We start from the raw sequence: 24,931 nt of genomic DNA, 5'->3' as shown, positions 1-24,931 counted from the left end.
GCACCACAAGGTCATAGCACTGGAACAACCCCCTGACGTTGCTGTCTGTGCGAGACACACACACACACATACACACACAACACACACGTACACACACATACACACTTCAGAGCTGCTTCAAATCCCCGGTTCCCCCAGCGCCTTTTACGTGGCCCAAACCCCGTAAATAGTACGTCAAGTAAACCAGCTTTCAGGACGATTTAGTCCTCAGGGATCTCGACCCTTCCCTTTGCTCCATTCGTCAAACCGCACCCCCGTGTGTGGGGTCCCCTTACCATCGCAATACCCCATAGAGCTCCACGCAGCCAACAACAACCCCCAGGTCGGGGCGTAACCCTGAGAGCCCCTCCATAACATGCCCAGCTGCGCTGCTGGCCGTAGCACTGCATCTCCAGGAGCATGGCCCCCTCCACCCTCAGCTGCTGACGATTGCAACTGCCGCGCATGGGTTCTCCCCCCCATACACACGTGACGGCTAACGTGACATGACCGGCGGGGAGCCAGCAGGAGGCTAAACCCACCAGCCGCAAGCGGGCACTCCACGAACGGACCCAAACCTGTAAAACATCCCCCCAGCCAACCGCTTGACAGCAGCAGCAGCACCTTGGCAGCGCGCCCCACACCGCTCCTGATGGGCTCCTGGTCGGATGCAGCCCGGAGCCGTGAGAACGCAGTGACCGCAGCAGTATCATTGCCACCATATGGCAGTGGTGGTGGGAATTCACTTGGTGGGATGGTCTCACACAAGGGCACACACAGAAGGGCTTGGCAAAGGAAGGAAGGAAGGAAGGAGCATTGAGAGAGAGCAGCAGCAACAGCTCGATCGCCCCTTTTCGTGCGTTCGTGCTGGGGTAGGGGATGCAACGAACCTACGTACGGCGAAATGTGATGCATGCAGCCTTTTCAACATTACCAACGGCCAACAGATCCAACCAAAATAACACCATAAACGGGTACACACCTTTGGGGTGTCATAACACATTCGAAACGCTGCCAATCAACGACAGTTATTATTATGGCGGGGGACTGGGTCAATCAAGGAGCCGTGACGAAGCCAGCCCCAAGCCCCAAGCTCAACGCAGAGCGCCCTCGCAGCACGGTGGCCCCATACGCGTATGTATACGAGGTCCATGGGGCTACGAATCGAACACACATGAACACCCTTCCTGCCCTTCCCGGCCCCACCCAACTCGCCGCCGTTCTCACTCCTAGGTGAACCGAAGAACGTAGGCCGGAAGACCCCAGGGGGTGTTAAAGAACGAGAGCTGCTGCAGCAGCAGCAGCAGCAGCAGCTTACAACCACCCTCGCCATTGCCCATCCACCCAACCCGTTGCCTTAGCCCGGATTAACCCTAACAAGACCAAATTGGCGCTGATAAACATACGTTTTTCAGCGCGCTGCATTCGCACACGACCAGTCTACGCCCTGCGTGCGTCGTGCGTGACCAACCGTGCCTTTCTGCTCAACGTACTTTTAATGATATGTCAGTGCAATCAGAGGCATTAACCATCGTATTGTGGTTGTGCTGTTTGCATGCTTGTGCACACCACCACGCACACAACGCAATGCATCATCGACTGGTTTGTCACACCCGGGCGAAGCGCCCGTAGGGTGTGTGTACGACTCCCTGCATGAGCTGATGCACCCCCCTTTCCCCCCCTCCCGACCTGGTGCGTAAATGTGTATATGTGTGTGTGATGGGTGGTGCATGTACGAACACTTATGCCGCGGCCTTTCCTAGCGTCAGCAAACAGACATACATACTTGAGCGCGCCTCTGGAACGCGATCGGATCAAGTTCTGCGCATCGGACAGCACAATCTCCTACCCTAACCTAATCAGTGTTGTACCAGTGTGCAACTTATAGCGACGGCAACAACAACAACAGCAACAGCGATAGCAACTTGAACGGACGGCCGCATGCACAGGTTCTGGACGCTTGGTATGTCGGTCGGTATGATGCTAGCGTCTTCAAAGCGGACATCCGAACCCTCCTCTCCTTCCCTCCCGCATTCCATCCCACACAAACAACGCGCACGCGGTTGTTTTCCTACCCCAAGCGCACATCAATCCACACAATCCAAACAGAGACGCGCGCGGTTCCAAGCTGGAATACATACATAAAACGCATACATACACATGCACACTCAGAAAGCACGGGACACAGTTTTGGTAAACAGGACGGCACTGCGGCCATGACCTCCCCCATGTTTTTTGCTTTTCCTGCTTAGGGTGTTTTCCCCATTGCCCTTCCTCTCCTTCCTCTCCCCTCCTCCCTCACCCCACAGAGCCCCTGTTCCCTGTGTGCCAACAAATATCACAGCCTTCAGTTCTCCAGAGCCCCCCTTGCGGGTGAGGACACCAAGCAGTAGCAGTAGCAGTAGCAGCAGTAGCAGTAGCAGGCACATGGACCGGCCACCCTCCCACCCCCAAAAAACGGTCCCAACCCAACCCAACCCAACCCAAGGAAATGCACCTCAGCCGCCCGGTGACCAGCTCCAGGCTCGAGCGCCCACTGCTTTCGCAACAGACCTGCTCCCCGCTTCCCCCCCCTCCCCCCCCTTAACGCACCCAGGCATCTACACACACACACACACACACACACACACCTTCCTGAGTCCTGACGCTCCGGACTCCCACCACACTACCACTCCATCTCCTTCCCTCTACCCTCTCTCCTCTCCAAAGTTCCACATCGGGGGGATGTGCCAATCCCCGACCCCGCTTTGGAAGGTTGCGTGCAGCTGTGCTGAAAATCGCGACAGGAAAATCTCCTAGACGCCAACCAAACAACTTCCTCCTCTCCTCAACCCTTTCGAGGCCCCAGAAGCTACGTCGCCAGCCACTCCGCCGCCACTTCCTCCCTACTTTCCACCACCACCACCATCATCACTCACTGCCACTTGTTTTGAAAGCTGCATGGACGGCAGCGATCATATACCGTCGTCGTATATATACAAACACGCTCTTCCTCTGCTGCTGCTGGTGTGTATACGTGTGGCTGCAACGTCTGACGGCACCACGCTTCCACCGCCTCGCCACCGTCCCCCTTGTACGCGCGACACACATGCATGACACAGACCGCGCCAGTTCTATACTGTACATGCCGCCGCGCTGCTTTTCACACCAAGTTTCTGCTTTTGCTGCTGCTGCTGCCGCCCCCATGGTGCGCTTTTCGTACAGCTTCTGAAGAAATTCAAAGTCCAAAAGCTAGTAGGATCCCATCCAAGACTCAAAACGAATTCCCAAAAAGCCAACCGCCTGCAGTGCAGCCCTACAACAGGTACTTGGTTTCAAAGGTCGAAAGCGCGGCGGCAAACGCCTGCGCGGCGGTCAGCACGCAGGGGTTGAAGTCCAGGATGTAGATGCCCTCCTCCACCTTGCCAAACTGCATCACGCAGCGCTCCGCCTTGTCAGCTGAACACACGAGCTGGAAGTTCTTCACTGACGCCATTTTGACGCGCCCTCGGAAGTTCAGACACCAGCACATCAGCGCGTCGTTCCAGTGAGGGGCCTTATTCTGAAGCTGCACGACACGGGCAGGCGCTGCCGACGGCGACGGCACCGTCCAGCCGCCGACACCCCCGTCGTCGCCACAAACGCCGGCGGCGCCTGTGTCGGCGCCTTCGACCCCGCCACGACGACTTCCCGGCGATCCAGGGCCCCACCATTGTACCGTACCGCCGCCGCCGCCGGCAGGCTGTCCCTCGACGCCGCCGCCGCCAGCTGCTGCTCCTGCTGCGCCGCCGCCAGCCTGTAGCCGGTTCAGCAGGAAACCCCGCAGCAGGGCGCTCCCGGCGGATCCAACTCGACGGAGCACGCGGCCACCTGCTGCGGCGGCGCCGGCAAGGTTGGGCGCTCTGACGCCACCGCCACCGCCACCGCCGGCTTCCGCCGGCGCAGCCTCGTCGTCGTCAGCCTCCGGGCGCACCACGGCGGCATCCACCATGTTGGCAAAGAGGAGCGGCTCCGTGCGCATCTGCACAACCCGTAACCGCACCACAGGCACATATGCATCAGATTGCGAAGTAAAAACCATGTAAAATGTGAACTAACCAAAACACACCACCACCACCACCACCACCACTATCATCATCATCATCATCATCATCATTAGGTCGACAATCAGCGCGTTCCGGTATCGCAGCACCGTTGTGTGCCCTTATATATAAGGGTCTGTATGCATATGCGTGCGTGGAAAACGCACGGAAGCTTTATTTACATGATACGCATTTGAAGGTGAGCGCGCAGCGCGGCGCCTAAGTAGTTTTGCCACCATTCCAGGCACTCTCACAACCTGCATGTGGTACTCCCCCCCCCGCAAATGCTTACGAGCTGCGGGATGTGGTAATATTTAATGCTAAACGCTGCAGCAGGAGCCAGGGGCCCCAGGCACCCCGCTCGCGCAGTACACCATCGGGTCATCTAGTGCCGCTGTACGGCAGTCTGTACTCTCGTACTCCGTACTCACCGCGGCCTCCAAAACGTCCTCTAGGTTATCCATAAGCCCCTCCTGACCCTCGACAACCAAGCCAGCACCGCCAAAGAGACCTCCGGCGGGGGGCTGCGCTGCCGCGACGTTCCCGCCGCCAGCAGCGGCGGCAACGCCCGGGGGGACCGGCGGCGGCGGCGCCATGACGGCGGCGGCGGCGGCCGCAGCACCAAGCGCTGGCCAGCCTGCAGCCGCCAAGCTAGCGCCGTCCGCTACGGGCTCATGCGTGTCGTACAATGGATTGTGGACGACTCGCTGGAGGCTGTGTGGCACGGGAACTTCCACCTTCATTCTGCAAGCAGGATGGCGGTGTGGATTTGTGGGGAACGAACCCCACGATGAGGCAAGCAATTGGGCATATTGAGATATTTTGGTTTATAGGGGGGCATCCTAGCAGGGAGCCATACACATGCAGTACAAAAACCTAGGGAATCCCCTGCGACCCCCTAGCTCCAAAACCCCGCAGCCGCCAGACAGAAAGCTTTTGTTTATCCGTGACGAGACACCTAACATTCGGATTCCCCATTACCTCCAAACGCAACCCCCCTCTGCTATTACGTGGTTACTACTACCTACTTGTACGACACGTCTTCGGCAGTAGCAGCCTAAATACAACTTTGTTCGACACACGCAGCAACGTTGGGGACATCATTCCCAACGCGCTGAGGACGCAACTTAAGTTCGCACGCAGTTGCATGTCGATCCGTTTTGGACTCCCGCCCCGATGGCAATTTGCGGGCTCCAACTTTCCTAGAGATGTCGGCACAGTTATACTACTTTTTTCCATTTGGCTTTGCATATGTATGCATACATACATACATACATACATGCATACATACAAACATACATACATACATACCATATGCGCATAGATACAAACATACAAACACATACAAATCGTATTCCCCATAAACGCACTCATAAACATCGGTCTTATACGATGTTTTCCCTTCAAATACACATACGTGTATGACACACATACCTACATACCTACACGCGACCCCACGCCCCACATGACCCGGCGACACACCTCCGAGGCAACATGATCCCTCGCACTCTTAGCCGGTACTCCAGCCGGATGAGCGGCGGCGGCGGACCCCCCTGGCCCCCGGGAATGTACCCCGCGACGGCGATCAGCCGCCGGGCCCAGGGGCACGACCTGAGGGGGTGTTGCAGGGGGGTGGGGTGGAGGGAGGGCGTGGGATCAAGGGGAGAGAAAGGTCTTGACAAAGATCAAATGGAAGGGAATCGACCCTAAGGAACGTCGGACGGGGGCGGCTGACGTGGAGGAGGACACCACGGGGAGGGGGGTGAAGGGGGCTGACAAAACACACACACATGCACACACACACATGCACACACAAACAAACGCGCAGAGGGAATGTACAACCGAGGGAAAGTACAACAACACCAGCACCAGCACAAAACGCACACACCGACACACGCCCACACACATCCATTCACACACCGACAGACAGACAGACAGACTCACGCTTCCGGCACGAGCTCGTAGTGGCTGCAGCGGATGTTGCTCCGAAGAACCGCCACAACACCGCTGTCCCGAGAACCGCCACGTCGGCCTCCACCCCCACCGCCCGCGCCGCCACCGCCGCAATTGCTCCCCTTGCCGAAACCGTAGCTACTGCTACCACTTCGCTGCGTGGGGCGCCAGCCATGATCTCCTAAATCACCTCCACCTCCACAAGCACCACCACCGCCATCTGGTTGCGGTGATCGCCAGCCAATCGACGTGAAGGCGGCTGCCGCCGGGGGCCCCCAGCTCCCAGGGCTAGGACAGGGGCTAGGCCCTGGGGTTGAGGGACTTAGCAACAGCTCGTACGACCGCCTGAGAGTGTAGAGAGCGGATGGAAGGGCGGGAAGTGCGACGCGGGCTTAGTAGTGCGGGTGGGAAGATTGGAAGATTGGTGCTGCCGCCCTCGGTGCGCATACCAAGGCCGCACAGATTTACGTACGACAGTTAAGGTAACAAACTTAAGGCCTCTTTAGAGGGTTACAACACATGCACATGTATACATACATACATGCATGCATACACAAAACCTTTATACACGGTTAATCCTGTTTGCGAAATCCACCCTTCCTTGCCCTGCAATTTCCCCTGGCCTGCAATACACACCACACGCCCTGCAACATCCCCCCAACACCAACAATCAATACAAACCCCAGGCCCAGCCCAGCGTGATGGCACCTCCCACCAAAATCCAGGTCCGCCACGCAGGTCCCCCCGGGGGCCCGACCAGCAAACCTGCTCCCCCCCTCCTGAACCCCCCCCCCGACCGCGGCTCCGTTGACCCAGATCGCCTACCTGCCCGTTTGCTGCGCCAGCATCAACAGCTGCGGGGTGGCGCCAGCGGGAAGTCCCCCGCCGCCGCCGCCGCCGCCACCAGATAGCCCCCGTCCAGACGGCGACTGACCCAGATCGCAGCGCAGGCCGCGGTAGTCTGAGCCCAGGTACGCGGCGAAGCGCCAGAGGCGGCCAAAGCGCGGCGACAGGCCGGAGGCTGGGCACGGCGTCCGGTGCACGAAGCAGCGTAGCAGGTGGTCGCTCGTGTGCAGACGCAGCGGGTGCGGGCTCTGAAAGCGGTCAGAAACACGGAAAGGAACGACAAGAAGTGAGGTAGATTTCGAGAATTTAAAGAAGGCGTATGTAAATGAAGATGGGGGGAAATGGCGGGGAAGGCCTTCACATACATTCATCCCTTTCCCTACCTTTTTTCCGCAGCTGCGGCTGCGGCTGCGGCTACGGGCGTCCTAATTGTTCGTGGGATGCAAAATCGTTTCGTGTGGAGACAGGGGAGCGTTGCGCCACTACCACAGAAACGCTATCACAGGCATCTTTTTACGTGATGAAAGGAGTTGAGAGCCAGGGGCCCTCGGGGATTTCGCTCAGACCGCTTGGGATAAACGCGTGGGAAGGGGGGAAAGGGGGAGGTGAGGGGGAAAACGGAGGAAAACGCTGTGTGCAAGTATGCGGGTGGGGGGTTAAGAGATTTAGTGCCCGCCGGGGTCGCTTACCAGAGTGAAGAGCTGGGAGGGGTGCACGATCACGTCTGAGTGGTGCTGCCAGACATTTGAAAAGAAGAGCGTGTGACCGACACGGCGCCAAAGCTTGCAGACGCCGCAGACGCTGAATAAAACCTGCACGGTCGCAGTTGGGTAGAGCGTAAGTGTTTCCACTACAATGCTTATGTGTAGAGAAAGGGATGTGCGCGTCCATGCGTTGGGGGGCTTCGCACCATGGCCCACCAAACCCTCTGGAGTTTCTCGACATTTGCAAACAGCAGAAACGCTGCCTGCAGGACCATGACAGCTGTGTAATGCAGGGAATTTTCAGGCTAATCTCCACTGTTGATAACATTTTAAAGCTGAAACACGTCATAAAACCGACAGGAAATTCAAGGTGTACCACGCGCTACACCGTGCTGCCAGAATGCCTCCAATGGTAAGTTGCTTGGTTTCTAACAGGCGGATTGCTGTGTACATTCGAAGCTTGTTGACTCCGCAACGGCTGACGCAGCTAAAGGACGCAGACGCGGCCCGCGCCACCTATGCAGGAAGCTTGTCCAGGCCCGCTACTGTCGACTAATGATTAGATACCTTTCTTGAGGGCCAGCGACCCTGGCTATCACGGAGTTCGGCGAAGATAAGCTCCAAAATGTGGGCAGGTAGGCCAGCCCATCCTCCCCCAACTGGGGCCTCGCCAACAAGGGGGCTTAAGTTTATCCCCGGGCTGAGGCCACCTTCGTGGAGTGTAGCTGGCGAACCAGGGCCACTGAGGGCTGATTCGGGAGCAACACGTTGCTGGGCAGCGGTCCAGAACTGAATACGGTTTGGTGTGGAACCAGCACCCGATGAAATTACATTCAAATCTATAGGAGGCGGCTTAGCCCGCATGTGTCGCGTGCTATTTGGACCAGCCTCCGCTAGGGTCGCCATGGCTTATTGGTTCGCTTCACTCATACCGTAAACTGGAAACGTATCTGCGCATAGATAACAAGCTGGCGATTCACGGCAGTTTGTAAGTTACAGAGCTAAACACCAAAAAGACTTCGTACGGGGGGACATGACTTGATTATCGACGAGCGGGTGTACAGCTAGATCAGTTTGGAAGACGCGACAACAAAAGCAACGACCTGCAACGTTACAGGGCCATTATATACCGGCCCCAGGAAATAAGGGATATGGCTATGCCATTGCAAACTTGATTTACATGTCCACTGGCTCCGGAACCCAACCGTGTATCTGGCGGATCCTTTATCACGCCATCGTTGCCGTGTTAGCTGCTATATACCCTCCAATCGCCCGCTCAGAAGGGAAGCCCTCTATGAAAGCTGCAGCAAGCATGCGAATACTTTACCCACGCAAAAGAAAATCACAAGTTATAATCACCAGTACATCATGTTGCCGCGCTCCGACGCGTATCAACCCCTGAATCGTGCCTCCCACATCGCCGAAGTCCATGGCACTAAATTGCCGCCTTTTTTTATTGTACGAACTCGACAGCACCGAAACGCGATCTTATCACAGTTATGATAGAAGAACGTGCAAAAATATCCGCCTTGCGCCTCTCATCGATAGGTACTGTCGTCCCAGATTCTGAACACATGTGCCTGCCGCCTCTTAACCCTATCACGACATGCATGTCTGTTCCTGAAAAACCCGAACTTCTCTCTGCGGCATCACGAACTGCACCTGCCACACAGTTTTACCTTGTTCACCTGCAGGCATGTCAGGATGGCTTGTCGTGCGGCCAAGAGAGCCCTGGGCGGCTTTCCGCCTTGCAATTGTTAGCTCATACCACAATCCCCAACATACAGCGGCACACACATTCACAGTTTAATAAACCACCATCACCGTCATCAGCATCATCAGCACCCTCAGCAGCAGCATCAACACCGGGAACCCCATACAAGGGCACATATCGGCATGGTCCATATTAATTACCGTCAACACCCTCATCTCTCCACACCGCCTTCCTCCTCGTAATTGCCGCGAGCCATTTTCCCCCCCTCCCCCTCCGGTTGCGTCATTGCTCTGGTGACTCGTACGGCAGCTGGTCGGCATCATCATCATGATCATCATCACCATCATCATCATCATGATGATGATCATCATTATCATATTTTATCATCGTTATCGTTGCAATCATCGTCATCATCATTATCATCGTTATCGTCGTATAGTTCCCCTTCTTCAGGTTGGCATCAAACGGGCCGTTTCACTGAAGCGCGCGCGAAGCTACGACCGCAGGGTTTGTTTTATTCATTTTTACCACAACACCGACAGCACGGTTGCTGATTCTCCTTCTTCAGCCCTTCCCATCTAAAGTTAAGCATCGTCAAATACGGAGTGAAATCCAGGAGGATCCAACCGCGGTTCCAGGACCTAGAATTCCGGGGTTACTTAGACACCGTACACATCGGAATCTTCCTCATCCTCCGCCGCAGCCGCCATGGCCGCCAGTGGCGCGGCAGCGGCAGCAACCATGCGGCCGCTCTTATCCGCCGCCGCCACCGTACGGAAAGCGCTGGTGCTGACGTGACGTAGTCGGTCGACCGCCGCCGACGCCGCGGCGGAGGCGGCGGCGGTGGCGATGCTGCCCACCATGGCCACGTCTAGGCGCTTGTGGGCGGCTCCGAAACCACCACCGCTGCTGCCTCCGGCAGAGGGTGCCGCCGCCGCCGCCGCTACCGTCAGCTCTCCGCTGCCGCCGTCGGTCTCCAGAACCGCATCCACAGCCAGCGCCGTCGGCGCCGTCGCTGGAGTCAACGCCGCCTTGTTGCGCCAGCTGCCTATCGTCTCGACGTGCACGACCTTGCCTACAAGTCGGAAGACCTGCGGACATGCCGGGCTAGCCGTCACGGCGCCGCCGCCGCCGTTTCCGCCATCTCCCACCGCCGCCGCCGCTGTCCCCAGGACCAGCATCGGCCCTGTAGACGTCCTCACGGGGTCCGATTGCTGCTGGGGCTGCTGTTGTCCTGCACCGTGCCAGGCGGATAGAAGCGGAAGCGGCGACAGCAGGGACGGTCGTGGTGGGGATGCCGGCGGGCGCGTCGACGGCGCCGTCGGTGGCGGCGGGAGCACCAGGTTGCGCACGGCATCCTGTGGCAGGCCCAACTCCTCCAGCACTGACCTCTGCATGAGGTCCTCTAACACGTCCTCGACGGAGTCCTGTTGCGTCAAGGAAATGGGAGTGTGCGTGTGCGTGTGCGTGTGCGTGTGCGTGTGCGTGTGCGTGTGCGTGTGCGTGTGAGTGGGCGTGTGAGTGGGCGTGTGAGTGGGCGTGTGAGTGGGCGTGTGAGTGGGCGTGTGAGTGGGCGTGTGAGTGGGCGTGTGAGTGGGCGTGTGAGTGGGCGTGTGAGTGGGCGTGGGAGTGGGCGTGGGAGTGGGCGTGGGAGTGGGCGTGGGAGTGGGCGTGGGAGTGGGCGTGGGAGTGGGCGTGGGAGTGGGCGTGGGAGTGGGCGTGGGCGTGGGCGTGGGCGTGGGCGTGGGCGTGGGCGTGGGAGTGGGCGTGGGAGTGGGAGTGGGAGTGGGAGTGGGAGTGGGAGTGGGAGTGGGAGTGGGAGTGGGAGTGGGAGTGGGAGTGGGAGTGGGAGTGGGAGTGGGAGTGGGAGTGGGAGTGGGAGTGGGAGTGGGAGTGGGAGTGGGAGTGGGAGTGGGAGTGGGAGTGGGAGTGGGAGTGGGAGCGGAGCCCCTACCCCCCTAACCCCTACATCTGGTATCTGCCGCATTCCCGTGTGTTTCGTCCTACCCCCCTAACACCCACTAACTCCCCCCCGCGGGGTTGGGGCGTGGGGGAGGGGTTCCCCACAAAACTTTCTGTTACGCCCCGGGCGAACGCTCTTGCAAGGGTCCCTCCAGAGACATACCAAAATCCGCAGCCAAATCTCAACTGCCAACTCCCAACTGCCAACCGCAAACCGCCGTACCTGCGATAGCGGCCGCTGCTGCTCCCGGCCTGCGGGCCCCCACAACCGCCGCTGCTCCCTGGGCACCTGGGCCAGCACCGCAGGGGCGTCAACCGCCACTGCCGGCAGTAGTCGGGCGAAACGGAGGCCCCGATGCGTGCACATGAGCTGTAGCAGCACTGCCAGGGCGCCACCCACACCCTGTACGGAGGGAGGTTGGGTTGGGAATTGGAATATTGGGTTGGGAGGTAGTGGGGAGGAATTGGTTGGGGGTTGGTTAGGAGGTCGGTTGGGGGTTCGGTCCAGTGTGGAAGACACTTGTAAGGACGGGTATGTGTGTGTATGTACGGAAAGGTATGACCTCGCGCTCATCACGTGGATCCAGTCACGAGAATGTCAACCAACAGGATCCAAGCTCTGGCCTTAACCAACACAACTACCGCCTGATGATGTGGACTGGAGTAGATCAGTGTTGAGCAATAAAACAAATGCAGCAGCAACAGCAGCAGCAGCAGCAACAACCTTCGTTCAAGACCAGTTGGGCTGTTCGAACAACAATGTCTTCTGGCAAACTTACATGGTTGCCGTACCCTGCCGTACCCAGCCCAGGTCAGGCAGCTCTCGCAAAAACCTCCCCCTTCCCCCAAAACACACACACACGGCTCACCTGTCCCCCGAAGCAAATATTGCCGTGCGGTACGGCCTCCAAGTAGTCCATAACCAACGGCATGAATCGGCCGTACAGTGCAGACGCCTCGCCGTACAGTCGCCTGCGCGGTAGTAGTGGGGATGGGGAGCATTCGGCATTCCCCTCCGGGTAACTTCGGCATTTCGAGACGGAACGAGCTCCGTACTACTGCAGCCTACCCTGTGGTAGGGTCCCCTTTCCCTTAATTGCCGGGGAAACAGGTCATCATCCATACAGACAGACACACAGACACACGGCACATTCACGGGGGCTATTCCTTCTCGCGGCTCTCAGTTCGTTAATGAACCCACAGGTGTACAATTGGGGGCTTCAGTTCGCCCTACTTGGCGGCCTTGTTTATATATGTAGGGAGTGGACAAGAGAGACCTCGAACGGGCCATCTAGATATTTTGGCCTCTTTAGGCCTCTGCCTCTGATCTGTCGAGGAGAGGGCGGCATTGTCCTCCCCTGCCGCGAATAGCTAAGAGCCCCCACGGGAAAATCCACGGAATCTCGCGTTATCCGAAATCGCTGCTAAGTGTTTCCCAGCGAGATGAAACAAAACAGAATCTGCGAAATTGGTTGTCCACCATTTAAAAGTTTTATAAGAAGAATTTATATATATATATATATAAATTCAAACAGATTTAAAAAAATTTAAATATCCTTCGCCATCGACACAGAACCCACTTGTTGACTTTGGCGCCAAGGTTGTACGTCTCGAAGCTGACCAGGTCAGTCGTCAGCTCGCGCGGCGTGCGGCGGCGCAAGTCGGGGCCGGCCGCAATGACGATGTAACGCACGCCGCCCGCCGTGTCGTCCGCCACTAGCCAGCTAGAGGTGGGCTCCCCGTAGCTGGGAAGCATCTGCGGCCCGAGTGAGCAGGGCGGGAGCAGGGCGGGTGGGGGTGAGGTGGGGTGGGATGAACAGTGTGTCGACCAGTTAGCTGTTGTTCCCCATGTCTGTCTATGTCCTCGACTTGTGTGAACCCTACCTTGCTGGCCTTGCATGGCGCTCCGTTCCGGCAACCACACTACCCTCACCACCATGCAACAATTAAAAATTAATTGCAAATCAAGAAAAAAACAAGGAAAAATCAAGAAGAAATCAAGAAAAAAATTGAATAAAAATTGTTTTGGGGGTAGAGTGGGGTGGAGTACAAGGCGAGTAGGAGAGGACAAAAGGAGGGGTACGAGAATCACCTGGGCAGTAGCCTTCACTGCCGTAGCCACAGCCGCATGAGCCGCATGCGCCGCAGCGCTGGCGGCGCCCGCCGCCGCTCGGCCAATCGGCGCCGCCGACGGCACGTCCGCCGCCGACGCAGCAGCCGCCCGCGCAACGCGAGTCAGCGCCGCCGCCGCCGCCCCCATCATCCCCCCCGCTCCCTCTCCACCGCCGCGCCCGCCGATCGCACCACCGGAGGTAAGGTTTGCAAATGCCTGCCGTACGTCGTCGTCCTCGCCCTCGTCCTCATCGCCGCCGCCGCCCTCCGCGACCACCAGCGCCAGGTTCCGGAGCTGTACATCCGGCGGCGGCGCAACACGCCGCGTCCCCGCCGCCGCCACCGCCCCCGCCGCCATCGTTTGTGACGCTGGTGACACCGACGGCGATGACCGAGCCGTCGTAGCTGCTTCCGCTGCCCCAGCCGGGGCAGTCCTGGACCCTCGTACAATCCCAGAGGCCGCGGCGGCAGCGGCGGCACCAGCGGAGGAAGGGAATACCGTACTTAGCCAGGAGCTGGCGGCGCCCGCCATCCCGGAGGTCATCTTGCCGCCGCCGCCACCCCCGACCTGTCGGGTCCAGGGGGTGACGAGGTAGGGAGGGGAAACCATGTGACGCGAAAGTCAAATACACAGCCATCAACGAGTGACGACCAACGATGACCAGGGAAGGCAAAGCGGCAACGAGCAGCGAAAAGCTGTACGGGTATGTGGGGGGTTGGGGGGAGAGGGAGAGGGGGAAGGAGCACGGAGGCTGTGCGAGATGTGAGGTGTAGCATCCCTCCGATGCCGTACACATGTACAGCAGGCCGGTAGTGCTTTCTCTCACCCCTCGGTTACATCCCCGGGTTACCACACACGTCCTGTGGGTCGTTTGCCGTACACTCACGTACACTCGGTCCCTTTGGTTCTTTCCCCCCCGACCAATACATCCGCCCCTAATCCCCACAACAGCCCCTACCAGTCTTTGCTGTGTTCAGTAATTGTTGATAAACTTCGACATGATGGTATGTTACCTCTCCCCGTAGACCTCCCTACCTCCCCCCCCATCATTATCCATATCTTTCGTACATCCCCCGCCGTACCTCCCGCCGTACGGCCTCTCTGGCGGAAGGCGGTGGCGGCGGCGCCATGCCATCCCCCTCCTCGCCGTCATCTTCCAGGGTGGAGCCGAAGGGCGGCAGCAGCGGCCCCACGCACTCGTCCGAGCTCGTCACTACGGCCAGACCGTGAGCTGTGGCAGCCTGGTGTGCCTGGTGTATGGGTATAACCCATACAGACAAACATGCATACACACACAGCATGATGTCGTGCCAGGAGCCACATGTCGTACCCCGTACATGCAACCGACAAACGGTGAGGTTACGAGCACACATGCAGGTGGGGCCCCCCCGCGGGGGGGGGTAACACCCGGGGGGGGGTTTAGGTCTTTAGGTATGATAAGAGGTATCGCTTAACAGGGTGGCAGAATAACATAGACACAGGCAGACAGACAGACAGACAGACAGGCGTGCGGATGGATGTATCGTCTTGCTGCTGTTGCTGCTGTTGCCAAGAGCGGACCCACAAACTGTGTTGTGTTTGGAGCGTACGCAAAGTGGTTGGGGGCGCTCAATAGGAAGTGCGTGTACGTGTGTCGATGTGTGTATGTGTATACGTGTGTCTATGTATATGTATATATGCGTATGTACATATGCTTGTATGTGCATCTGTCAGTCAGTCTGTATGTGTGCGTGGAGGAGCTTCATCCTACCAGGCTCTTATCCGCCAGGGCGGCGGCGGCTCGCGCCAGCGCCAGCACCGCTCGGTCGGAGCCGGACAAGGAGCCGTCCAAAATAGGCTCGTGCCACTTCCAGTCGCTGTCGATGGAGCCGGAAGAGACGCCGGCAGCGGCGGCAGCGGTGCAGGTGGGCAGGCGGCGGCGGCGGGCGAGGTGGTGCAGCGGCGCTCGGCCGCAGCCCCCGCCGCCGCCGTTGCCACGATCGGCGGCGGTGCGTTTCGTTGTTCCGCAGGTCTGCATGACCGTAGGCGTTGAGGAACGGGGAGCGGGGGGTGGGGGGTGGGGGGTGGGGCCGGTTGCGCTACGTTACGGCTTCATGCACCTTGGGGGGTTAGATGGTTTTAGGGTCGCATCCATCCATGGCCCCCCTCCGGCTTTTATAGCTTATATACGGGCCTCGCACTTATGAGGAACTTGTGACTTAAAGAGTTACAGCGGAGCAACAGAGAGTTGGTGAAATAGAATTGTGTAGGAGGAGCGCGGTTGGGGAGGGGTGGGAGGGGCCTGTCTGGAAAGGCGAGGGTGATAGCGCACCGGGTGGTATGTGAGTGCGGGAGAGATATCAGAGGTCTGAAAGAAGATTTGGGTGGGACGACCGAAAGCGGATAGGTCGATTGAGATGTGGGGCGTGCCGAAGAGCAGATGCGTAAGATTTTGTTTGGTGGATGGAACGGGACTGCAACGTTTTGTTTCGCTGTGCTGACGCATGCCGGCGATTTGCCGAGTCAGCTACAGCGCGCATCGTGTTTGTTAGGACTCACAGAGTCGCTTACTAGGTGCAACCCCAGTTTAGATTGGTAAAGTCCGAATTGTAAGGTTCAAAGCACTCATGGATCATATGGGTCAGTTGAAATGCAGCTAAGTGGAACACTTAACGACATATGATGTAAGGAAACTTAGTCAAGACAAGATACCACACAATTATTTAACTGGACTTACATGGCATACATTGAGTGGACCATGAGCAGCTTCAGACGCTAAGCAGGCTTGAAAGCCAGTCCGGGGGACCCAGGCCCGAACATACCGATTGGACCCCAGAGAAAGCGCCCTGCAATTCTTTCTGTAACGACATATTTTCTCTTGCACTTGTAGGCTGCTCGTTGTCGCCATTGCTTTTTGACGACCGTTACGCTTAAGATAATAGTTTGTTTAGGAGGCGGTAGGGTGCTCGGCGTGACCCTTATATTCAGTGCACATGTAATGGATCGCGCATCACAGATAATAAACTACAATGCAGGCGTTACATGGGTAAGAGTAAGGATTCTGCCACGTCAGGCCTTCAGTCAACTGAATTTACCGTTAATGTACGGAAAGCTGGTATGCTTGGACGCAACGGAATGGGAGCTGCTTGGTTAAAGGGATGATAAGTGAATTCTCAGGACTCTAAAGACTCGGTCGGGTGCATCTAACTGGGTGCAGAAGGGCATACCCTCTTTTCGCCAACGGGCCTTATATTTTGCAGACAACATCGAATTTGCTTGTGTCGCTACAATGGTTGAGGCCAATCACTGCTGGCGTGGCGTATTAGATTTCATAGTTGCCATAAATCGAGGGTCAAACGCATTGATGCGCTGCGTTGTATTGTGAAGAATTTTTTTTGCTGCAAGACGTAGCGTGCCATAGGTACCATATATTTGCTTTTCATAGGGTATTTAGCTAGCATTTAATTGCTTGGAGGTTTGCTTGTCAGGTCGTTTGCCAGGTCGCTAAAGTGGTTCGATGCTCTGCAAAGCATGATGCAAACATTCCAGAGAAACTTGTGGCGCGGTGGTTGGGCACCCAGTGAGCAAAGTAAAGCTCGACGGCGTCGTTCTTCTACGAAAAAGGTCTGCGGTCTAGGTACTCTCCCCATTTTTGCGCTTCATCCATGCGCTTGATTGCCAACGGCAAGACAGCCATGGCTGACTAGAATCTGTTCGTCGGGTAATGCAGAGCCTTCGTGCTCACAAGTGCCGAATCCCACTTCCATCACCGCCTTGTTGCAGATCCCCATCCTAGCTTCAGCAGCGGCAAACGCGCGCGATATGAGTTCAGCGTTATCGCTGGCAAACATACGGAGCTCGCTCATCCGGCAGGAAGACACAATCATTTTCAGCTTTATCGAGCGTGCACAGTTTGCCAGAAACTTGCCAGTCTACACACCGGACGCCATACCTGTGCCGGGTAAGCGACGACCTACGAGAAGCTAGCCGCCTACCAGAAGCCGTGACCCTTGTGTGGTGACCCATGTGACTGTTGGGGCCCCTGCGGAAGCGCGTCCCCGCTGTGCCTGCTGCTCTTTTAAAGCTTAGGTGTAGGAGGGAACCCTCCCCAACACGGCAACCCTAAAGCCCTCACTGGGAGATCCCACCAGCACTAAAGCCCCGCGCCAAGCCCCTACTCCTTCGTGCACCCATATTCCTACCCCACCCTACCCTACCCCACCCTACTCTACCCTACCCCACCCTACTCTACCCTACTCTACCCTACCCTACCCGACCTTTCTTTACATTGACCTAGCACCTATTTGGGATCTCAGTGAGATTTCGGGTGACAGAACTGAACATCTTTGACCACTTTCGATCAAACAAATAACGCCACATCATTTCTCCCCAGGCCGACTCAAACAAGCGACCCATCGATGAGACCGCTCCGCTGCAGCTGTTTCCACCAACTAAGTTCAACCAACTGAACCACCTCACCTCTGTTGTCCATTTCCTTTTCCGTTCGCTCGTCCCATTACCGTCCCGTCCCGTTCCGAAGGGTTTGACCGCTGCGGGCGGCGTTACTCGCTTCTTGAGTACGTGTTGCGGGAGACCGAGCAGCTGCACGGCAGTGTACGGCGGTACACGTCGCCAGATGAACATGCGTTTTTCCCAGGTTCGGAGAGCAGCCTGGCTTTGCCCTCGGTGTGTGTACATGTATGTATATATACATACATGTATGTATTTATATATGTATGTATGTGTGCGCGGACGTGTATTTTGGGGGAGGGAAGATGTGGAAGGTGGCGGCGGGCCGTTGGCGGGAAGGACCGCCCCAGCGGCCCCTGGCGACAGCTTCCCTGTCTGCCCGCCTAATGAGGTGAGGTGTCCTCACTAGGCAGACAGACAGACAGACAGACAGGTGTGCAACATCCAACAGTGTCTCGGTGCTCTGACCTAATCAGGCGCAATGTCACAGTCACATGTCGTACAACACCAATTCTAGGACAGGAGGGCCACGACCATGACGATCTACTGTGGCGCCATTTGTGATGTTGTCGCCTGTTGACACTTATACTACGCCTGTACTCACTCACCTCATTGCCAACCTCTAACTGCCCATTCCCTAACCCCCAACTGTCAACTTCCCAACTCCCTAGATGAGTTGCCGCCCTTGGTGCTCCCGCCCATCACCTACCCCTCCGTACTGCATTCCTGTGCGGACGTGATCAACATTAATGACCGGATTCTAAGAATCTACGTGGACGACATATTGCCGGGTGGGCCGTGGGAGAGGGTTTGCGGGTTGAGGGTTTTACTGGCTGTGTGTGTGTACGGATGGGGTGCGTGTGTGTGGGTACTTTTGTTTCGTTGCGGCGGCGGGAAGGTAGCGGCTGTCAGCCGGCGAGTATTGGTGTTGGGCGTGTGTAAAGGGGGGAGGGGGAGCTACACCCCCCGTGGAGCAGCCATCACCACTGCTGCACGCAGCTGTACACACATGACGACGACGACGCACCACAATGGGTGCTACATATCATCACGGCTGCCAAGGATGCATCCATGGATTGGGCCCTTGTTTCTTTTTATGTTTTCTCTACACAGCAGCGGCAACAGTAGCGGCAGTAGGGTTAGCAGCGGCAGTAGCGGCAGTAGGGGTAGCAGCGGCAGCAGCAACGGCGCGAGCAGGGCTGGCGGCAGCGGCAGTAGCGGCAACAGTAGCAGCAATGGCGGCGGCAGTAGCCGCTCGCGGTTTCCCCGGACACCCACCATCATAATCGCACAACACGCTGACCGGCCGCTTTGCGTTCATGATGCATACATGAAACCGAAGTACTTCCCTTTTACGAGACTCATGTGCCTGACATATGTCATCATTATCCCGTACATGCCGTATATTCCCCATGATGAATTTATCCAAGTGTGTCCGTACAATGAGTTTCCCACGATGCACGACATGCCGACCCGCCAGGCCTTACAGCGCCGGGGGATGACTTCAACTACGGCAGCTCGGCCACCTTGGACGTCACGTGCTTGCAGGTGTGCTCATGTGTGTGTGTGTTGGGGGGGGTTGTGGAGGGGAGGAGGGTGGCGGGGGGGAGGGAAATCCGTGTACCCCGGAACGTGCTGTGTATGTGTATGTGTATGTGTACAAAAGCTGTGATATGGGAAAAGGCACTACGAAAAGACAGGAGGAGGGAGACAAAAGATATATTGGGTAGTGGAGCAGTGCCCCCGCCCCGCCACCCTTTGGCGGGGTGGGGTGGGGAGGAGGGGAGCAGCCGGATTGTAGCTCTGGAAACACACGTGTTGCGGAATGGCGCAAGCGCGACACAGCGGCACCGCGGCGGGTGGTGCGGGGCGAGCCCCTCCCCCCCGCGTGGAGCCGCACCGCTCAGGCGCCCACCAGCCTGCTGCCCGGACACCTAACCACCACCATCATCAGCATCGTCATCACCATTATCACCAACATCATCAGCATCAACATCAGCATCAACATCAGCATCATCAACACTGTTGCAATACACGCACACGTGGGCGGGTCGCTGTGCTCACGACACCCCCCGACTGGATGACAACCCCGCCAGGCGCTGTCCAAACGGATACACTTCGGCAAATTTGTAGCAGAAGCAAAATTTCTGTAAGTGGGGGTTGTGTGTGTTGGGGTTTGGGAGGGGAAGGCGAAGGCGAAGGGGGGGCTTGCGGAGGGAAGAGGGGTGCGGCCGTGTGGTGGGAGTGGGGGCAAGTTTTAGTCCTGGATGATGATCGGGGTTTACACAACTCCTTTTCACGATGTTACGACTTTTACTAGTACGACATTTCTTCGGCAGCAGCAGCAGCAATATACAACCTTGCACGACACACGCAACAACAGCTCCGAGGGACATCATTCCCATCGCGCTGAGGACGGCTCTACGTCACACATGACCTCTGGGGGTGGGGGTGGGGCAGCCAACAGTTCCAACAAACAGCTGTTTGGGTGGCAGTACTAGATCAATGAAGTTCACCAAGGGGGGAGCAGTAGCAGCTCCTCCTCCCCACATCTTTGATGGACGTCAGCCGGCAGTGGATTTCCCGTCTTTTGATAGTGCTGTGTATTATAACGGAGGATTATTACCCCCCCCCCTGTTCGCGAGGTCGCCGTCTTCACGGACGCCCTTCGGTCAGTTCTACGTCTGGTACACTCTTGCCCTGGCAGCAGCTTCACTCGTTTGTGGTTCGTCCTCCCCCCCCTGTTCCCCCACCCCGCTCCACCCCGCCCTCGCTCCTCCATGCGTTCTGCCCCCGCTCAGCTCCAAACCCGAGGAGTACGGCGCGCTCATCCGTGCGGGGGATGCGGACGGCATTATGGAGCTCCTGACGGACAGGCGGGTGTGGGGCCCCCAGTGCGGGGTGGCAGTACGGCCGTGTCTTGGCAGGCTTACCGGGAGAACAACAACACGAGAGACACAGATACACAACTTGAGCTTCCAACGGATTATCGGATAGTTGTGTGTCGTGTTTTGCGTGCCTTTACACTTGCACATGCTTCCTCGGGGGCTCCCCCCGTCTGCCTGTGTAGTGCAGTGGGACTCCTTGCCGCCAGTTCACCCGTTCCGCTTATGTGTGTAGAACTGGGAATTCTGTTGGGATGAACTCAGCAGCGGGGGAAAGTGAGCTGAGAGGATATATTCATATGTACGTATGTATGTATGTTGTTACAGGGTGGATGTGTATATGTTGTTACAGGGTGGTTAATTTCGCCAGCGGCCCCTTTCCCGGGGCAGTCCCTGCTCTCCCCTGCTAGAGGGGCACCCTAATCCGTCACCCCATCCGACTTCAGAATGTATTCGTTGGGTTCGGCAACTCACCACCAGCATCCAACCAAATCTAGCGGATCAACGGCGCCTCAACTTAGTTCCTGGTCAGCTCGCAAGTTGATTTTATCACGTCCTACATCGTCCATATGATGGGGGGCCACCTCCCATTTCAACACTCCTCAAACACCCGAGGAGCCGGCAGGCGGATTTGAACCCGGGTCGGCCGGGAGCAGAAGTCAGGCCTTAACCTCTGCCAGCCGCCATATATGTATGTATGTGTGTATGATGTGTTCCAGGGAGGTGGAGCGCCGCGTGGTGGAACGTGTACGGCGGAAGGCCGCCACCTTCGGTCTGGACATCACGGAGAATGGGGCGCTGCCGCCGGCCGGGGGATCTAACGGCGGGGGCGGGGACGCGGAAGGTGGGAAGGGGGAAAGATCTCCCACAGCCATAAAGATCTCCTTCCTCCTCCTCCGCGATCATTTCCCCCTCCCCCAGCTCCCCCCTCCCTTAATTTGCTGTTGAGGCGGGGAGCTGGGGGGGGCTGCAAACGTCCGATAACCGACTTGACTAAGTAATTGCTGATAAAAACTAATATTTGTTTTTAAAAATAGTTAAACTTTTTGAGATTCTGGCTTCCCTGGCAGGCACATAAGAAGCGGCACTTCCGCTCCTTACCTTGTGTTACACACCTCCCTTCCGCCCCGCCCCGCCTCCCACCCTCCAGTCGGCGGTGGCCCTGTGACAAAATGACATGTACGGCATATCCCCTTTGATTCCGCTACCCTGCCTTCCCTGCCCTACCTTCTCTTGGTTCCCCTTCTCGACACGCTCCTCCCCTTCCCGACACGACACGCTCCTCCCGGCACTTGTGAGCAGCGGGGCCCCGCTTGAAGGTTTCACCGGAGCTGGTGGCGCGTGTGTACGAGGACATTGTGATGCCGTTGACCAAGGACGTCGAGGTGATGTACTTGCTGCGCCGTCTAGACAACGAGCCGCAGACCGCCGCTGACGCCGACGCCGACGCAGCTACTGCTGCACGTGCCAGCGCGGCCGCCGCCACCGCCGTCAGCGTCGCAATGGCGGCATTAGAAGTGCAACAGACCGCCGCGCCAGCCCGATGAAGCCGACGGCGAGAATACGACGAGGAGGACGGCGGCTACGGCGGCGGCGGCAGTGCCATTTGAATGGTCCTGTTCTCACATCCCACCCCTGTTCTCACTCGTCGTCCATGTCTCCCGCGCAAACACACACAGGGCTTCGGCCGCATGCACGCTATTCCCACATCCCTTTTGACTTCTTTTCGCGACCACGTTTTTTATTTTCTTGCTGACTGAATCCTGCTGGGGCTTAATGTACATAAGCGAAAAGTGGGCCGGAGGTTTTGCGGATATTATGTGGCGGGGTGGGGCGTTGTGTGGGAGGTGTTTGGGTTTTGGAGCGGACGGAGGGGGCTAATCAGTCCCCTATGTGGTGTGGAGTGGAATGCCAGGAGAAGGAGCGGGAGAGGAAGAATTGAGGGAGAGGGAGAGGGAGCCTTCAAAGGTGAGGGCCAAGCGCTTCAGGAGGAAGGAGGAGGGGGAAGTGTGTTTTGGCCACGCGTGCTTTTTGGGTGTAAAGCGGGGACAAATTCGCAATCTGGCTTTAGAGCAAGGGTGGGGCGGGCGGGCAGTCCTCCGGGGCCCCATAACGGTGTCTTGGCGGGCGAATGAGCACGCACGCGCGGAGAGAGCCTCTGCGCTAATCATTTTGCCAGACGAGGGTAGAATTTGCGGTGCGTGTGTGTGTGTGTGCGGAGAGAGAGGTGTAGTGTGTTGCACGGTGTCGGTGAGCTTGAGATTTTTTTTACATGTATTGCTAGTGTCACAAACAAGCGGCGATAGCAAGGTTTTCCCGGGGGGGGGAAAAGGAGAGGCAGCGGCGGCGGAGGGGGAGGTTGAGGCTGCGTCAACAATTTCAGTGTGCGTGTGCGCGTGTCGGTGCATGTCCGCGTGTAGGCTGCATGTCCGCTGCACGATTTGGGTGAGCGGGCTGCTCCTTTGGGGGGGGGGAAATAAAATGGAGAGAGTAGCGGATTTAGAAGGCAAGTTATTCCATGCTTAAGCTAAACCTATGAGAGGGAGAGGTTAGACTTGGAAGTCCGGGCTTGGTGTGCTTGGCGGTCCGGGGCAGGCTTGCGCTGGCCCGCAATATTTTATCCGTTTGACCTTTTATATTTGATATTGACCTTTACAATTTATGCCGTGGGGGAGTTTGACCGAGCGACAGGAACAACAACAACAACAACCCGAACAACGGAGCAGACGCTGCCAACAGACTCGACTATCAAAGTAAACGTCTGTTGAAGCCACACCTGCCCGAAACGCCACATCGGCCACCTACACAAAATTTCGGAATGGAAGGTCTCCATCAAAAAAGCAATTTCGGCGCCTTAAAAAATGAAGCATTATGGGATCTGAACAGCTGCAAAGGAGCAACACCGAGAGCAACATCTCAACAACTGCAAGCAGCTGTATGTGAGACGGAATTGCAGGTTCCTCTGAGGGCCTTTGGTGAAAGCGCAGGTCGGCGGCCGTATCCATGACGTCCTTACTTGTCTCACTGTTCCCCCTGTCGCTGCAGGGGCGCTGCACTCCACCCGTTCGGGGTCCACTGTAACAATCGCATTCCCCGTCGCTGCAGTCACATGCTCTGTCATGCGTCATCAAAGCCAGCAAAGTCCGCGAATCACACCCATAAACAGAGTACGAAGCGCGGGGGTCCTCTTAGGTGTTGAGGACCAGCCGGGCCTAATACGCAATTCACCCCTGGACGGTTCATGCCAGGCTGCGAGCTGGGCAGATACGTGTTGATAATCGACCTCTGCGATTATATACCTGCGTTTAGCTACAATTTGGAGATTTTGGCATACTTGCCTAAACCCGAACATATGCTGAGGCGGAGGGCGGGAGGGGGGGGAGAAGGCGGAAGCATTGTACAGCTATGCTGTGCCGTTGTTTGGGGAAGTATTGGTGGAAACGTTCCTTTAGGGTTTTACTGCCCATGCAGCCCTCACTGCGCACTGGCGCCAGCACCACCAGCACCTCTGTCGCCCCCCCCCCCACACACACACCCGCATTGGCTCCCTGCCGGCTGACTGTTCTATAGGGCGGGCAGACAGGGGACCTCCTCCCCCTCCTTCCTCCGCCTCCCTCTCCTCCTCCTCCTCCCTTAAAACCTCCTCCTCCTTCCCCTCTCCCTCCTCCTCCTCCTCCGGGAAGGGTGGACTCCCGGGACTACACACCACCTCTATAACGAGGTCGTAGCGTGCCGAGCTGAGAGTATATGAGAGCTTCAGCATATATCATAAACGTAACGCAACGACGTGCTGCAGCGGGACCCAAGACAAACAACAGCACACACGCCCACACCTAGCCGCCAGCCACACCACCTCACGTAACGCATATGCCGCAGCCAAAGCCGCAGGGCAGCGGCAGTTTCATTCGCATTCCGAGCTGTGCTACGGGATGATGATGATGATGATGATGCGATGCGCGGGACGGTGCTACCTAAGAGTCCAGGGCTGCGAAGCTGGTGACCCGAGCTGGCTGCACCTCCTTCAGCTGCCGCTGCAGCCAATCCACGGTGTAGAACTCGTACGCGGCGCCAACCTCGCCCACGTCATCCGCCACGCCGGAGCCGCGCAGCTCCGCGGCGCCGTACGCCAGTACGGCAAGCATGGCCGGCTCCTTGGCGATGATATTGGCGGCACCCTGTGCACATCCGCAAGGTACGTGGCAACAGCGGGATTTGCGGATGCGGATGATAAGTTCCTCCTGGTGGCCCCCTCCCCTCCCCTCCCC

General features: G+C 57.5%; 4 protein-coding genes across 4 annotated transcripts in view; 1 reads left to right on the top strand and 3 right to left on the bottom strand.

The window, feature by feature from the left end:
* Positions 1-3,274: 3,274 nt before the first annotated feature.
* On the bottom strand, positions 3,275-9,448 carry VOLCADRAFT_90606 (uncharacterized protein; the record flags this gene model as incomplete). Its single annotated transcript, XM_002950060.1, has 9 exons — positions 3,275-3,979; positions 4,472-4,784; positions 5,523-5,651; positions 5,985-6,338; positions 6,819-7,087; positions 7,529-7,651; positions 7,750-7,806; positions 9,223-9,231; positions 9,368-9,448. The coding sequence occupies 9 exons, from the start codon at positions 9,446-9,448 to the stop codon at positions 3,275-3,277; spliced, it is 2,040 nt and encodes a 679-aa protein (XP_002950106.1).
* Positions 9,449-9,916: 468 nt separating this feature from the next.
* VOLCADRAFT_90605 (uncharacterized protein) lies at positions 9,917-16,181 on the bottom strand (the record flags this gene model as incomplete). The annotated part of the gene is made up of 9 exons (XM_002950059.1): positions 9,917-10,491; positions 11,443-11,500; positions 12,089-12,191; positions 12,800-12,975; positions 13,312-13,899; positions 14,415-14,582; positions 15,083-15,343; positions 15,644-15,679; positions 16,134-16,181. 9 exons carry the CDS (start codon positions 16,179-16,181, stop codon positions 9,917-9,919), a joined length of 2,013 nt encoding a protein of 670 aa, XP_002950105.1.
* A 949-nt stretch (positions 16,182-17,130) lies between these two features.
* On the top strand, positions 17,131-22,078 carry VOLCADRAFT_43298 (uncharacterized protein; the record flags this gene model as incomplete). The annotated part of the gene is made up of 8 exons (XM_002950172.1): positions 17,131-17,272; positions 17,852-17,968; positions 18,453-18,572; positions 19,262-19,329; positions 19,878-19,930; positions 20,583-20,661; positions 21,390-21,510; positions 21,969-22,078. Coding segments are annotated over 8 exons (810 nt in total), but the record flags the coding sequence as incomplete, so codon positions are not given.
* A 2,559-nt stretch (positions 22,079-24,637) lies between these two features.
* Positions 24,638-24,931, bottom strand: part of VOLCADRAFT_90603 (uncharacterized protein) — a gene marked incomplete at both ends in the record, with an annotated part of 3,844 nt that continues 3,550 nt past the window's right edge. Inside the window, one exon of the mRNA XM_002950058.1 lies at positions 24,638-24,841. Within this exon, the coding sequence (XP_002950104.1) occupies positions 24,638-24,841 (204 nt within the window). The remainder of the gene's footprint in view (positions 24,842-24,931) is intronic.

The sequence above is a fragment of the Volvox carteri genome (assembly GCF_000143455.1).
Source record: "Volvox carteri f. nagariensis unplaced genomic scaffold VOLCAscaffold_17, whole genome shotgun sequence".
Classification (NCBI taxonomy): domain Eukaryota; kingdom Viridiplantae; phylum Chlorophyta; class Chlorophyceae; order Chlamydomonadales; family Volvocaceae; genus Volvox; species Volvox carteri.
Note: the sequence above shows the minus strand (reverse complement) of the source record. Positions and strands in the feature narration are given on the sequence as shown.